This window comes from Vespula pensylvanica, chromosome 11, assembly GCF_014466175.1.
Source record: "Vespula pensylvanica isolate Volc-1 chromosome 11, ASM1446617v1, whole genome shotgun sequence".
NCBI classification, from domain to species: Eukaryota; Metazoa; Arthropoda; class Insecta; order Hymenoptera; family Vespidae; genus Vespula; species Vespula pensylvanica.
This window is the reverse complement of record NC_057695.1, coordinates 4,465,347-4,480,431: the sequence shown is the minus strand read 5'-3', so window position 1 is coordinate 4,480,431 and position 15,085 is coordinate 4,465,347. Positions and strand designations below refer to the sequence as shown.

The 15,085-nt window shown below is 27.1% G+C and overlaps 5 protein-coding genes across 9 annotated transcripts; 3 read left to right on the top strand and 2 right to left on the bottom strand.

Annotated features, from left to right (window-relative positions):
- The first annotated feature begins 2,145 nt into the window (after positions 1-2,145).
- Positions 2,146-4,177, top strand: LOC122632913 (nucleolar protein 12). Of its 2 annotated transcripts, none has more exons than XM_043820228.1 (4): positions 2,146-2,965; positions 3,198-3,411; positions 3,502-3,607; positions 3,690-4,177. In XM_043820228.1, exons 2-4 carry the CDS (start codon positions 3,332-3,334, stop codon positions 4,143-4,145), a joined length of 642 nt encoding a protein of 213 aa, XP_043676163.1. In that variant the 5' UTR covers positions 2,146-2,965; positions 3,198-3,331; the 3' UTR covers positions 4,146-4,177. The 2 variants fall into 2 exon arrangements, with proteins under 2 accessions (XP_043676163.1, XP_043676164.1); XM_043820229.1 differs by having other exon boundaries at positions 2,146-2,976.
- On the bottom strand, positions 4,178-5,448 carry LOC122632907 (endonuclease III-like protein 1). Of its 2 annotated transcripts, none has more exons than XM_043820208.1 (2): positions 4,747-5,448; positions 4,178-4,673 (listed from the first exon to the last, which is right to left on the bottom strand). In XM_043820208.1, exons 1-2 carry the CDS (start codon positions 5,446-5,448, stop codon positions 4,266-4,268), a joined length of 1,110 nt encoding a protein of 369 aa, XP_043676143.1. In that variant the 3' UTR covers positions 4,178-4,265. The 2 variants fall into 2 exon arrangements, with proteins under 2 accessions (XP_043676143.1, XP_043676144.1); XM_043820209.1 differs by having other exon boundaries at positions 4,178-4,655.
- A 124-nt stretch (positions 5,449-5,572) lies between these two features.
- LOC122632914 (E3 SUMO-protein ligase NSE2-like) lies at positions 5,573-6,823 on the top strand. The gene is made up of 5 exons (XM_043820230.1): positions 5,573-5,694; positions 5,776-5,933; positions 6,006-6,099; positions 6,176-6,362; positions 6,505-6,823. Exons 1-5 carry the CDS (start codon positions 5,616-5,618, stop codon positions 6,602-6,604), a joined length of 618 nt encoding a protein of 205 aa, XP_043676165.1. The 5' UTR covers positions 5,573-5,615; the 3' UTR covers positions 6,605-6,823.
- Positions 6,824-8,178: 1,355 nt separating this feature from the next.
- LOC122632912 lies at positions 8,179-9,980 on the bottom strand. Of its 2 annotated transcripts, none has more exons than XM_043820226.1 (3): positions 9,568-9,980; positions 9,085-9,276; positions 8,179-8,974 (listed from the first exon to the last, which is right to left on the bottom strand). In XM_043820226.1, the coding sequence occupies exons 1-3, from the start codon at positions 9,817-9,819 to the stop codon at positions 8,738-8,740; spliced, it is 681 nt and encodes a 226-aa protein (XP_043676161.1). In that variant the 5' UTR covers positions 9,820-9,980; the 3' UTR covers positions 8,179-8,737. The 2 variants fall into 2 exon arrangements, with proteins under 2 accessions (XP_043676161.1, XP_043676162.1); XM_043820227.1 differs by having other exon boundaries at positions 8,179-8,920; positions 9,568-9,978.
- A 627-nt stretch (positions 9,981-10,607) lies between these two features.
- Positions 10,608-14,910, top strand: LOC122632905 (ATP-binding cassette sub-family D member 3). Of its 2 annotated transcripts, XR_006327968.1 has the most exons (13): positions 10,608-10,877; positions 10,945-10,987; positions 11,053-11,240; positions 11,308-11,377; positions 11,496-11,593; positions 11,876-12,056; positions 12,358-12,570; positions 12,668-12,737; positions 12,812-13,287; positions 13,379-13,678; positions 13,770-13,931; positions 14,054-14,309; positions 14,462-14,910. XR_006327968.1 is itself a non-coding variant. In XM_043820205.1 (12 exons), the coding sequence occupies exons 1-12, from the start codon at positions 10,762-10,764 to the stop codon at positions 14,129-14,131; spliced, it is 1,995 nt and encodes a 664-aa protein (XP_043676140.1). In that variant the 5' UTR covers positions 10,608-10,761; the 3' UTR covers positions 14,132-14,910. The 2 variants fall into 2 exon arrangements, 1 of the variants encoding a protein (XP_043676140.1); XM_043820205.1 differs by having other exon boundaries at positions 14,054-14,910.
- The last annotated feature ends 175 nt before the right edge of the window (positions 14,911-15,085 follow it).

The window sequence follows — 15,085 nt, the reverse complement described above, 5'->3', positions numbered from 1 at the left end:
TTTATCCGACTTTTATATTGCTTTTTTTTATATATTAAGCAGCTATTAACTAGATATCAGTTGCATTGAAATGCATATCATGTAAGTAAGAAGGCAGACAATATTATAAAGTTCTATAATTAAAGGATTATTAATAACTGATTTTAACTTTTTATAAATGTTTTTTATTCTTAAAATCTTATATCTAAACATTCCCCTTAGAATTAATGCTAATAGTGTATTTAAATAAAGAAGTATAAGAAATTTACTTTTATTGCCTAGTAGAAATAAAAGTAAATCTTTTCTTAGAAGATTTATTTGTGGTCATTTAAAGGTTCTATAAAAAATTACAACTTGTCTAATCATGTTAATTTGAATCTATTGTTTTCGATATGATCAAGTGGTTAGAAGGACTTAAAAATTTCATTTGCTATTTGTGAGTTCTGCGGTGGCTACGAAACACTTGTAATAACTCTAAGTCATCATAATAGTTTGACTGTAATAAAAAATAGAACAGTATGGTAAATTATATGCTATAGTAAGTCTAAAATTTGATTAGTATGTATAATCCTATTCTTTAATCAATTAAATACCAGCTAATAATATAACAATTAAAACTATTTTTAACAAGAAACTTTAGATGAATTTCTTCTATAACAATATATTGCCAATACATATATCATTTTATATAAGGATTTACTTTACAATTATATTGCATATTCCTATAAAAAAATATATATATTGCAATATAACATAACCACAATTTTTATTTAGTATCACTCCATTTAATAATCACCATAATTATTGATGTTTATATAATCACTGACTTAAAAATATCCATCTAGAGAAAATATCAAATTAAAATTATATTCAAAGTGTATTAATAACTATGTTTTGTTTAAACAAATGTAATATTGTTTAAATTTTAGTAAATCATATTACAGTAATACATATAAACTATATATTATTTAAATAAATATAAAATAGTCGAAGATATAAATTATTTAATCGTAGTTGCATGGAAGAAGAGCATTAGCGATATTTAGACGTCGATATACAAAAGAAGACTAACTTAATAAGTTGAATATGCGTCGTCCGCATATTCATTTATTACATCGCTGGTCAACATTGACGGAGATTTTAAAATTTACACTTTATGAAATAAGACGTTATTTTATATTCGATGTGTGTCGAGAGGTAGGTAATATTTAAACGAATATAGTATTGTTTAAATATTAATTAACTATATTACGATAATACATACGCAATACATTCTATACATATATATTAATATATTTAAATAAATATAAAATAATTGAAAGTATTAATTACTAAAGCGTACTTACATGAACGGAGAAAGCTATGATGTGTACTCATCGAAATACAAAGAAAGACTGATTCGATAATAATCAAAGTCGTTTGCATGATGTTTATGTTTACATCACTGATCAAACTAACACAACTTTGAGTTTATAATTTATATAAAAGAGAAAACCCAAGGAGATTTCGAGTTCAAGTTTTTTTAGTCATAGGTTTGTATCTATCTCTTTGTATTTAACCTCGTTTTCTGTTCTCAAAAAGAAATTGTATTACATATATGATCTAAAATAGCTATGCGTAAAAAATTATTTGGCATCTTATTCTATGCTAAGGTTCTTTAATTGATAGAATTCTTCGAAATTTGAAATATGTAAAATCGATATTATAATAAAATATAAAATATATTGCGTTTTAACATGTCTATGCCTGTCATGTGAATATCATATGTGTATATATATATATATATAGACATATGTAAATGTGTGTATGAAAATCGAATATAATATGAAATATGATTGTCCACAGTTAATTAATGTAAAATCTTTGGTTAAAGCAATATTAAAAAAGGAGAAAAACGCTGATATGACGAAAATAAAGTTGGAAAATCTGAAAAAAGTATTATTATCTAAAAAAAGTAGATCCTTGAGGGAATGCTAAGAAATCATCAGAAATTAAATTTCAATTGATAAAAAGTTAAATATTAATTGTAATGAATTGTATATTTGAATACGCAGTTAATGTGTGTGTGTGTATATATGTATATATATATACATATATATATATACACACACAATATATGTTCTATATAAGACTTGTGTTCTATTGTAATTTTATCATAGGTTTATAGACTGTATTATATCTACAGTTTTTCTTATATAACATTTTCTATTTCTTTTAATAAATTTAGAAAAGGATATCTATACGTAGCAACTGCCAAGTGATGAGATCCGGAAATTGGTATTGCATATATTACGTATTTTACGTTATACAACGTACGCACTGCTGGATAGATGGTTGACGTTCGATGCATTAGAAAACTTTTTCAAATATATTTTATTGAAATTAGAAAATAAGAAATTTATAGAGCAATAAAAAATACACGTTAAATTAGAGTAAAATTTTAACATACGTTTAAACATTTAATTAATATCATAAATATCATTATTTCGATGTTACTGCTTCTTTATTATTAGTAGTTGTTATTTTATTAGTTGTTATTGTTTCCTAGCTTTACTTTAGTACTATATCTATTTTGATTTAAAGGTATCCACGCAATTAATATACTTCTGTAAACATATTTCTATCGCGATCATATCTATTTTTAAAGCTATTCACTATCTTTCGCCCATAGTTATGCGACTTCAGCGACAATATGGACAATATACGAACTACAAACCCCCACTACGCGCCTATTTTATCGATGTATAAGATTCTATAGGTTACGCTTTTCTCTCGTATAACCTAACAATCGAAATTCTCTAACAGAAATTTTTGTATCTAGTAAAAATAGTAATACATCTGACAAAAGCGATAAAAAACCAAATACCAGATTATACTTCCTTAAAATTAGTTGAAATTAAATATTTAATCTTAGACGTTTGAAAAGAGAGAACTTGGATGCTTCCTCGTCGGAATTCTAAAGAAGACTGGATCGATAAATATCAAAGTCAGCCGAATGTTTGTTTTTGTTGATATTAAATGTAGTCTACGATACGGAGATCAAAATTTAACTGTGTTGAAATATTACATTGAAATTATTTTTTGTACAATGTTTTGTATTAGTTGTATATTATATTGTATATAGATATGGTCGTATATTATATTGGTAACATAAATATATTTTTTTAATATTAAAAAGAAAAGAATTAGATTATAACTGAATTTAAAATATATTACAGTAATTGTTTACCGTCAGATGTGCGGAAAGATACTTCCTGTTTGTATCAATGTGTTTCCGTTATATATCAGTACTTCAGTAAGAATAGCGACGTCTAGCGACAAATCATAGATTTAGTACTACGTACTTCCAAAAATGTTAGACGTAAATGAAAAAAAGAAAAAGCAAAATAAACGAAAAAGTATTACTTTAGTATTTGACGAGAATAAAAGACGGTAAATATACGCTCAATAAAGTACAAATATATAAAACATCTTTTAAGTTATTATTATGTCAAGGTTAATTGTATTTTAAAATATTTTTAGACAATTTTTAGGAGGTTTTCATAAGCGCAAAGTCCAACGACAAAAAAGAGCTCAAGAGGAATTACAAAAGCAACTGAAAGAAGAAAAAAAAAGAATAAAACAAGATGTATATTTTTTCTATTATATTGTGTATTTGGAACATGTTATTTATGACTTGAAAATTGATGAACAATATGTATATTTTTTAGGCACGTGAACGTTACAAAAAATTGTTATCAAACCGTGATGTACCAGAACTTGAGAAATTATTGTCAGAACAAGAATTTGAAACAGAAAATCACAGAGTTAGCATTTTAGAAATGGATATCGATTCATTATATGAAAAAAATAAATGTATTGGAATAAACAAAGTAATTGACAATAAAAAAGAATCTGAAAAGGAAGAAAATATGGAAATTGATGAGAAATCTACAGCAGAAATTTCGATACAGGGAATGGAAGGAAAAAATATTGAATCAGCAAAGGATTTAAAACGAGCCATTAAACAAGCTGCATTAAAAGAAGTGAAAAAAAGTAAAGCATTTCAACAAAAAAACAGATTAGAACATAACAAGAACAAAAGGCAAAGCATTAAAAAAAAGAAAAAACAACAAAAAATATTAAAAAAACGAGAAGGGAAATTTAAAAAAAAAGTGAAGCATTAATATTTTTACTGTTGTGTACTTTATTTTTTTTTATATAAATATTGTTTTTAATTATAGGAAAAATATTTTTAATGCAACTTTAATAAAGATATATAATAATACTTTTTATATACTTCTACTTCATTTTTTTTTAGCAAAAGGACAAATATCTTTATTAAGACATTCTTTACACTTAGGAAAACGAGGTAAACAAATCTCTTGTCCAAATCCAACAAGGAGATAATTTATTTCATTCCAAAGATCTTTAGGCAACCATTCCTCCAGTTCTTTCCTTGTTTCTTCTGGTGTTTTTGTTGACTTTTTTACCCAATTAAGTCTATTACAAATACGATGTACATGTGTATCTACCCCAATACCACTTACTTCTCCCCATGCTATTTGCATACAAATATGTGCCATCTTTGGACCTACCCCAGGTAAATCACACAATTCTTTTATAGTCTTTGGAATATCACTGTTATATTTATCCACTAAAATAACAGAAGTTCTTTTGATATATTCAGCTTTTCTCTGAAAATAATTTGATATCTTATAGAAACAAAATAGTATTTTAATATTACTTTCAAATATTCCTCACAAATATCATTATCAAAAATCTTACATTTGCAAATCCAACTGGTTGTATAAGCTTTACAAGAACATCATTAGGTGTAGCTATTATAATGCTTGGTATACAACCATAAGAAATTAAACGTTTCATAGCTGCATGTGTTACTTGATCCTTGGTTTGACTGCTTAACATCAATGCTAACAAACATTGATATCTAAAGATTGAATCATTGGCATTTGGATCAGGACATTTATGACAACCCATCTCATCTACTGGTGCAGTTTTATACTTTCGCATTTCTTGTATATTTTCTAAAATACGTTTCCAATTGGATGGCATCCAACCAGACGTATTTTCTACTTGGAGTTTTTCATCCTTTTCTTTATCTATTTTTGTCATAAAAACTTCTTTATTGCTTTCATCCTTTTGTTCAACTTTATTTAATTCTTCATATTCTATTTTTAATGACACATTTCGTTTCTTGGTAACTCTTTTACTCTTTGATTTTCTTGATTCATTAATCGTTTCTGACACAATCTCCTCATCAGTTTTATTTTGAATTTCCATTGAGTTATCGTTTTTGACATGGTCTGCCTTAGACGGATTATCATCTTGCCGATCAAAATAAGGTGATTCTTTTGAAAACGTTACGCCATTAATTCGTTGATTAGATCTTAAAGATCTCGACGTCGATAAAGCTGTCAATTTCAACTTTTTACTCATTTTATACAGTATTTCGCGCCATAAATACATCTATCACTTAAAGACGAATATCGTCCTGTATTAATTTTTTGGTAGGGATACCCCCTCCCTCTCGTTACGAAGTCTAGATGGCGCAAATGTAAACTTTAAATCATGTTTACATATTTCTGTTTGTATCTGAATTCAAAAGAGTATGCGATAGAATTGTAATAAAGAAAATGACTCAGTCGAAAGAAGTAGCAGAAGAGTTGTACGAGTGTTATACGAAAACTGCTACAAATATAGTTTTATACTTTCGTAAGTTATTATATCTTCTTAAGCTTTATTTTAATTAATGTAGTTTATTAATATATATATATATAGGTTAGTAATTTGCAGAAGATAAGGAGAAGATAATTGATGATTTGAAAGATGTGGTACAAAAAAACTGTGAAATAGATATTAAATTAAGTATGATTCAAGAAATAAAGGAAGATATCTTAAATCAGTATAATGATAGTAATATTACAGAGAAAAGTATACAGAAAATTATCAAGGTAAACTATTATATTATATATTAAATTTAAAGGTATATAGTACAGTTAAAAAATTATGTTGTATAATACTAGGATTATGAGAAAGCTGTGTCCAAAATGAATATTAATATATCCACAAATGAAAGACTATTAGAATTTAATAAACAATTGGAAACATTATTGAATGGTAAGCAAATAATAGAAAACAAAGAAATGACATTATAAACATTATTTTTAATATTTTATGATTTTACCATGAGCAGATGTAAACAAAAATCAGGATTCTGAAAGAAGTAACAATGATGAAGAATTACAATTGTCAGGTTCTATAAATGTAATAGATCCTATCTCAAAAATGAGGATAAAAGATCCAATAAAAAATATTATATGTGGACATACTTATGATCGTGAAAATGTCATGGCTTTGTTAAAAGTAAATAAAAAAACAAGGCAAGTATTGCATACAAAATATAACAATGAAAGATTTAGTTGTTTAGAAGTATAAAAAAAGTGAATTTTTTCTTGTTTTATGCATATATGCACACACACAAATCTGTTTTGGGCTTTATACAAATTAAAAAATTTTGTGTAGATGTCCCATGGTTGGATGCAAGAATAAGGAGTATATAGACATAGCCAATCTTCAAACAGATGTTGTAATGAAAGTATATCTTCAAAGGAATCCTGTTTAATATTGACATTAAATTATTTTTTCTAGATTTACTGAAAATGTGAATATTACAAATATAAAGAAATCACAAATAGTTTGGTATATTCATATTTATACTCGTATATAATATAAGTACAGTTGGTATACCTACAAAGTTAAAGAAAGATGTATATCTTTGATTAAATCTGAGAGTTTTCTTTTGTAATGAATATCAAATTCTTGCTGAATTTAAAAATAAAAAGATTTTAATTAATTTATTAATGAAACATATATTCCTAAAGGTGTTTATTTCATTGTAAGCATTAATGTGTACATAAAATAGTGTAGGAATGGGTATATATTATGAAACATAATACAAAAAAATTTCAAAAATGTGCTTGATATTACGATTGCATTGTATCCAGACAGTATTTAAATACAATTTTATCAAATTTTTTAATTACATTATAAAATCAAGCAATTCTGAATACTTTTGAATAAAGTATGGAAAGAATTGTATTTTATTTCTTATAACATAATTATAATAATTCAATAATACTATAAGTTTTTATATTATAAATTACATAAAAAATAAGTTATTACACAAATAATTCTAAAAAATAAAAGTAAATAAAGTAAATAATAAATTGAAACAACTATATCCAATCAGCAGATATATAGTTTTCCTTTGCAAATTTTTACTATTACAAGTAAATTGAAAGGAAAGGACAAAATTCAGAATATGTGATGTCATGAGATATATCCAGATATTTTGTTCACTTCTCATATGATTAATTAAATTAACATGAACAATTAAATTAACTATTTTATTACTTTTTTATTATAAATTAAAATATAATATATAATGTTTATTATTTCACAAAATATAATCTATGCAATCCTCTTTGTACACACATATTCTTTATTGATAAAAATTAATGTTGAATAAATTGGAAACGGGAATCACAATAAAACTAAGTCAATAAAGGAAATATAATCTACCAAACACGTAAGAATAATATACAGTAGTTAGAAAAACGTATTAATATAGTATACAAAATGTAAAGAAATGTACATATATTAATAACAACAACAATATAGTAAAAAAATGCATGCATATCTTGTATACAAATTAATTACTATACAGTGCCTTCTGTATAGAGTGCTATCTAAAATACATGAATAAAATTATAATTATCGAAAAAATCACACATTTTTAGATTAAAAATAATATCATTTTTGAAATATTAGAAAACTTAAAATAAAACAATAAAAAGAAATATAGAAAAACAGAAATATAAAAAAAATATAGAATATAATAAAAACAAATTAGAAATATAGAAAAAGAAACAATGTATCATATACAAATCTTTTGTTTTTCAATTATTATTTGAATATAGAACTAATAACTTAGATATAATTTTAGAGAATATTTTATGCAGAATACCCAATAATAAAAATTATAAAATTATAAATACAGTATGTATGAAGAATTTACATAATAAGTACTTTCATATTTTCTTTATTTTGTGCCTTGCATCAAAATTATTATATTTTAAATAAATATTATATACGTCACTCATTGCACTATAAATTAAAAAATACAAAATTGGCATATTGTTTGTAAATCAATTGTGCTGTTTATTATTAACAAACAATCGAATATATTAGAATATTGTCTTTCACACTTTTTTCAAATTATTGTATATATGATATGAATTATTTGACTTTTTGCAGCCTATGTGTTTTTTTATTTATTTATAACGTCTGGATCCAATGCGGGTAAGAAATCATTAACAGTAATGGACGGAGTAGAGGAATGTGCAGGCAATAGCAAAAAAATATATACTAAATATTATGAAAGACTCTAAAAATGAGATCTCACATCATTACTTGTATGACATATATTGATATAGACTTGTATAACTAAAAGCTCTAGGCTGTGAAAATAGATGGTATAGCCAACAAATATTAAATATGAACTTACAACTTGATGTTATTTATACAATGATTCTCATCATTGTGGGCAGACTAATAGAGAGTTAAAAACAAGATTTTCTTCTCTTGTGAGAAAATGTAAGCATTTAGTTTCTGATAAGTACTATCAGATTTATAAAAGTAAAGCAATGTTCACTTCAGGTCACTCTATTGCATTCAGTGTGATGAATGAATGTACTCAACCTGGAATCTGGTTAGCAGCACTATTAGGGTCAACAGCAAGCGTTGTAGATGTATTAGGATCCAACATAAGAGTAAGGGTCTCCTCTTCTTGATCAGAAAGTGGTGCTACTAGCGTCTCATGTATATTTGCTTCTTTTAACTTCAGCTGACTCGGCAACTCCGTAAGTACTGGCCCGTACTGCGAAGTGGAACCCACCAGCAAGTCAGTCGATGGATTCAAACCGCCCAACATCTTTCCTCATAGCAACGCGTAAGTAAGATAAGAAAACGAACATACGAAACAAAGATGGTGCCCGGTAAAAAAACTCAAATAAAACAAACATTTTTTTAGATTGTTCTCACCTGACCACTACCTCCTGTAATTCCACCCCTTGGTGATTTGCTGCGTTGGAAGAATCGAAGCCATGCCCAAGCAATAGACAATAATATTCCAACAAACATCATGCCTGCTCCTATTGCTACAGATCCTCTTGAAGTTTCTTCTACATTCTCCTCCACTTCAATACTTGCACCAGTTGATGATCCCTGCTTTACCTATGATCAATGTTAAAGCGATTTTATATATTTGATCACAAGAAGTTGTGTTTCTTTTAATGCTGCGAAGGATACTGGTCAATAAATCCCGCTATCATTCGTGTTATCTCCATACTCACCACTGGTATTACCTTATCAGTGGGAGCAATCCTTTATCACGAAGCAGCAAGGAAGGTACTCTGAGGTATGAGAATGTCATTTAAAAGACAGATGAACACGAGAGAGTGAGAAACAGAGAATGAAAGGAAGAGAATGATAAGAAGAAGCGAAGTCTAGAAAATTATTAATCACCTCCGTAGTTCGCTGATTAATGTCGTCGGATGAGACCAGACTCACGAGCATTGTGGTGAGTCCAACGACGAAGAAGGACAATCCAACTGATAGTAACGTCCATTCTAGCCATTTTCTAGAATTAATCTTATGCCTGGATGCAATTCTCCAAAAACCACTTCTTATTCCACCTGCACTACCGGTACCGTCACCTCCACTATCATACGTATATCCTACGGTGGTAGGTTGGTAGACCGCACCACTGTCCGGCATTTCTTCTTTTCAGAAATACACGGTTTCTTTTTGCACTTTTTTTGACGCGACCAGGCCAGATCAGTAACCACTGAAAGATATCACCTAGGCAAACAGCATAAAGATCACAATCACCACAATCGTAAACTACCTAAGAGAAATATTCGATAAGAGTGGAAAATTCTATAAAAGTTGTTTCATATGAGCGATTGCAACACCATCAAGTATCTTTAAGTACCAACTAAACTATCCCCACTTATTCTGCCGATTTAATTCCAATGTATTTTTACAATACTTACCTTCCTATATTATGTTTAATTTTTTCTTCAATACGTCAAGGTGATTCTTCTATTAACTGAAGAATATTTGCCAATCGTAAAACTGTATGAATGTCGGTAATGATAGATCAAAATTGATTAACTTTATTACATCTATTATGTAATTGGTTGATGAAATTTATATACTTTTGTCATTGATTGAAATTTAGATATAATATTTACGTGGAATAAGATCTGTTAACTGATTCATCTCATATATCTCATGAAAAAATTTTTAATGAATTGGAATAACCTTAACAAAAAGCTCAAGCTTTGGAAATAAATTCATTCGTTACTTAAAACGTTCACTAGTTTTTTATACATGTTTGTTTTTTTTTTTTTTTTCCTTTTCTTTTTTCTATTCTTTTTCTTTCTTTGATTTTTTTTAACACGAATTCTTTTCCATCATGTATTATTTATTTTTTACCAACAATGATAGCACATTCTTATACTTTCAGTGATAAAAAATTAAAAATAATAACGTCATGTACAAAGGTTCTGAACAATGATATGGAACAGCTGATTAAATATGTCACCCCACTACTTGCATATGTATTAACCTTTATACTGCAGAAGTGAAGTTGGTGTAGTTTATGTTCGCGATAGATGTAGTAAAGTTTAGTTCGAAAAGCTCTTAAAGAACAGGATGGCACCCGTACTTAGTAAACACACATTTAAATATGCTTTAGCTGGAACTGTAACGATTAGTACTTTAATATGGTTGTTAAAAAAAAAAGGAAGGAAACATTGTGCAAAATCCAGGTAATTAAGTGATAATATTACAAATATCTTAGTCATGTTTAATGTAAGAGATTTGTTTCATTTGTAGAAATGTGTGGTCTACTAGTGATATACAATACATTATCAAAGAGGTAATGTTCTAGCAATTATTAAAACAAAAAAGAGAATACAAATAATGAAGTATTTCATTTTATAGGAAAAACCAAAAGGGCCAAAAGCTCAAATTAATGCAATATTCTTGCAACAGTTATATAAACTTCTGACTATTGGCATTCCTGGAATATTATCAACAGAATTTGTTTTTTTATTGCTTATCGCTGGTTCTTTAATTGCTAGATCCATGTGTGATCTTTGGTTGATAAATATGAGCACTCTTATTGAAACGTATTCATTATTTTTTATAATTGTTTCCAATAATTTTCTTTTCAGTAATGGAACATATTTTTTGTAGATCAATTATAACCATGAATTTAGCTTTATTCAAGAAACTTCTATTAAAATTTGTCTTTATATTACCTAGTGTAAGTAAAAATTAATTGATTCTTAATATATTTTTCGTATTCAGGTTGTTTAACAATCTTACTTTTATATTTGTTGAACAAAGTTATTATATACTTTAATATAATTTTATTTAATTAGGTAGCAATTGTGACCAATATTTTGAAATATAGTATAAGTGAAATGAAATTAAGATTACGTACAAATTTAACACATCATTTAATGGATCAGTATCTTAAGTAAGTTCTATTTTCGTTTGTAAGTAGTCATTAGAATTGATAATCCAATTTCAATAATGCATAAGATGTAATAAAAGGTCAGACACGACAGAATAATTATTTAAATGTAATATATATTATTCTTTTGGACAGGAAAAGGATTACAATATCCAAAAGTATTATTTCTTATAAAATAATATTGTGAATATATATATTTAAGTTTATTCTTTCGAGAAAAATTATAAAATAAATATCATTTTTCTTGAATATTAAATTTTGATAACACATATTTTTTGTTTGCAGGGGCTTTACATATTATAAAATGAATAATTTAGATGCTCGCATTGCAAATCCAGATCAGCTACTAACAATTGATATAGATAAATTTTGTGAAAGTTTTACAGACTTGTATGGCAATATAATGAAGCCACTTTTTGATATTGTTTTATATGCCTCCAAACTCACCACTAATTTAGGTGGACAAGTATGTTAATATATTATAATACTTATACCATACATTTGCATTGTTCTAGATCTATGTGAATAGATTTTGTTGATAGTTATATTATTGTATAGTATATGCTATATAATGTTTTTGTGCATCATAATTTATACTATTTGATATAATTTAGGAAGTATTACTTTATGGTAATATAATATAAAAAATGCTTCATTATATTCAATATTATAGACTTAAAGAAATGTGCTTTTTGTTCTCCTTAGTTATTTGATATTTTTTGTTTTTGTTTTTGTTTATTTTGTTTTCTTTTTTCTTTTTTTTGTAGACACCACTCTTGTTGATTTCATATCTACTGATAGCTGGTACTTGTATAACCACCTTGAGAAGGCCAGTAATACAAATGACTGTAAGAGAACAGCAGTTGGAAGGTGAATATCGACATATCAATTCACGCTTAATCACAAATTCGGAAGAAATAGCATTTTATCAAGGAAATCATAGAGAGAAATTAACTTTGCTAACTAGTTTTCACAAATTGGTAAGTTGAAAAAAAAATTATATAGCAATACATCTACTTTTATTCTGTATATAATCCATATTTATTCTGTAATATATCTATATTTGTTCTGTTTCAGGTTACACATCTTCGTAAATTTTTGGAGTTCAGATCTTTAATAGGCGTACTAGACAATTTCATTGGAAGATGTAAATTAATAAATAAATAAGACATACATATCTAATTAAAATGATAAGTGCTAAAAATTTGTTTCTTTTTTCAGATATGGCAATGGTAGTTGGATTTTATGCTGTGAGTATACCATTCTTTAAAAAGAATCACGCCGTTCTTTCAGGCTCTTCTGAACATCGATTTAAACATTATTATACATATGGAAGAATGTTGGTAAAATTTGCAGAAGCAATAGGTGTACTCATACTAGCAAGCAGAGAGATAACAAGATTAGCAGGTTTCACAGCAAGAGTTACAGAGATAAGAAATGTACTGAATGACTTGAGTGCAGGAAAATATGTTAGGACAATGATCACAGACTTGAAGAATGATTCAAAAGTTTACCCAGGTGCAGGAAAGATTATTGCAAAAGATAACATTATACGATTCGAACATGTTCCAATTGTAACGCCAAATGGAGATGTTCTTATTAAAGAATTGACATTCGAAGTAAAATCTGGCATGAATGTATTAGTTTGTGGTCCAAATGGTTGTGGGAAAAGTTCTTTATTCAGAATTCTTGGAGAGGTAAATATCTTTGATCTTTATTGTCTTTATTGCACATTATGTTAAAAGGCTATAATTTTCAATTATATATCTTTATTTTATATGCAATTAGTTGTGGCCTGTTTGGGGTGGTACAGTTACAAAACCACCACGTGGAAAATTATTCTATATACCACAACGTCCTTACATGACATTAGGTACTTTAAGAGACCAAGTTATCTATCCTCATACTAAAGCAGAAATGATCAGACGAGGACAAATGAGTGACGAAGATTTGCAGAAATTTTTAAATTTAGTACAATTAAATCATCTTTTGAAAAGAGAAATTCAAGGAAACTCTGAAAATCAAGGATGGGATACTGTAGCCGACTGGATAGATGTTTTATCAGGAGGAGAAAAGCAACGTATTGCGGTACATAATTTAATTAAATATTGTATCATCAAATGAATGAACTTATACATAAGATATCTCTATTACTTGGTGAATGTTAATATATTTGTAGATGGCTCGATTGTTCTACCACAAACCACAATTTGCAATATTAGATGAGTGTACAAGTGCTGTTAGCGTCGACGTCGAAGATTCTATGTATTCTTATTGTAAAGATGCAAATATTACTTTATTTACTGTTTCTCATAGACGGTCACTTTGGAAACATCACGAGGTAACGAAAAAGTTATTTTTTACCAAATGTCATTATCTACAACACAAACAATGGTTTATGTATTTTTAAAAAATAATTAATTATTAATAAAAAATAATTAATTATTGTCTATTCGATCGCAGTATTATCTACAAATGGATGGTAGAGGAGGATACGAATTTAGAGAAATTGAACCAGATACAGAGAAGTTTGGGTCATAAATATTTTGATTCTTCCTTAAACAATATTACTTGGTGAAATATACGATTATATTAAATGGCAACCATAAACATAACAGGAATAATGAAACCAAATGAAATGACGAACAAACGAATACATAGTTTCTTATTAGAATACCAAATTTATATAGATCTCTTTGTTTTCAAAAGAAATCAATATGTAAGCATAAATACCATAAACATTATTTCTACGTGTATACGTGTATAATCAAAACTATCAAGAATAGCTTTTATATATTTTTCTATCCGACTTTTTATAGTTTTTGCTTATAAGTATGTAAATATAATAAGAGTACTCTCTTGTTCTTCCAGTTTTACCACGAACTTATATAAAAGCATTATTATATTGTATATAATTGAAGCTTGTATCTTAATAATACGTCGTTGGAAAATGATATATTTGCTTTGTAATTAAGTACATCGTATCAACTTATTCTATACAAAAAAAAAAAAATTTAACAAATATATTAAACAGATTAATGAAGAATAATATTTAGTCGAAGAACTATCGTGAAACATATTCTGTAAATGTCGTGTATATATATGCACAACTCTATCTCTGTATGAAATATTTGATGCGATCGCAATCTGTAATTATTCTATGTATATCGCTATATATTAATGTTATTAAAAATATACTTTTAAAGAATGAAAGAGAGAGGGCGATATACCAGATTATGTACAAAGATTGTAACAAATAAGGTGAATGGATAATTTCTTAAAAGGGATTTTTAGAAGTAAATAAAAAATATTATGACGAATATCTCGTAATAAAGAATATCATTTTCATTAGCGTTATAGTCATCTAAAAATTTAGAAAAAGAGCGACGTGTCGGTAATATAGGAAGAAAAACATTAATTCGTTTAAATTTAGCGGGTTTGTTTAGATCCAGCGCCATCATTGCACACGTCACAATTAGTTCGGAAAAGTTCGGC

Bases quoted from the DNA above. Each gene is read 5' to 3' on its own strand.
- LOC122632907 (XM_043820208.1), bottom strand. From the start codon at position 5,448: ATGTATTTATGGCGCGAAATACTGTATAAAATGAGTAAAAAGTTGAAA. The intron at 4,674-4,746 runs GTAAGATTTTTG...TGTTTCTATAAG, and splicing joins AACCAGTTGGATTTGCAAAT to ATATCAAATTATTTTCAGAG.
- LOC122632914 (XM_043820230.1), top strand. From the start codon at position 5,616: ATGACTCAGTCGAAAGAAGTAGCAGAAGAGTTGTACGAGTGTTATACG. The intron at 5,695-5,775 runs GTAAGTTATTAT...AGTAATTTGCAG, and splicing joins AAATATAGTTTTATACTTTC to AAGATAAGGAGAAGATAATT. The intron at 6,363-6,504 runs GCAAGTATTGCA...AATTTTGTGTAG, and splicing joins AAAGTAAATAAAAAAACAAG to ATGTCCCATGGTTGGATGCA.
- LOC122632912 (XM_043820226.1), bottom strand. From the start codon at position 9,819: ATGCCGGACAGTGGTGCGGTCTACCAACCTACCACCGTAGGATATACG. The intron at 9,277-9,567 runs GTGATTAATAAT...CATTGATCATAG, and splicing joins TTAATCAGCGAACTACGGAG to GTAAAGCAGGGATCATCAAC. The intron at 8,975-9,084 runs GTGAGAACAATC...CTATGAGGAAAG, and splicing joins TTACAGGAGGTAGTGGTCAG to ATGTTGGGCGGTTTGAATCC.
- LOC122632913 (XM_043820228.1), top strand. From the start codon at position 3,332: ATGTTAGACGTAAATGAAAAAAAGAAAAAGCAAAATAAACGAAAAAGT. The intron at 3,412-3,501 runs GTAAATATACGC...AAATATTTTTAG, and splicing joins TTTGACGAGAATAAAAGACG to ACAATTTTTAGGAGGTTTTC. The intron at 3,608-3,689 runs GTATATTTTTTC...TATATTTTTTAG, and splicing joins AAAAAAGAATAAAACAAGAT to GCACGTGAACGTTACAAAAA.
- LOC122632905 (XM_043820205.1), top strand. From the start codon at position 10,762: ATGGCACCCGTACTTAGTAAACACACATTTAAATATGCTTTAGCTGGA. The intron at 10,878-10,944 runs GTAATTAAGTGA...TTTCATTTGTAG, and splicing joins AAACATTGTGCAAAATCCAG to AAATGTGTGGTCTACTAGTG. The intron at 12,571-12,667 runs GTAAGTTGAAAA...GTTCTGTTTCAG, and splicing joins TAACTAGTTTTCACAAATTG to GTTACACATCTTCGTAAATT.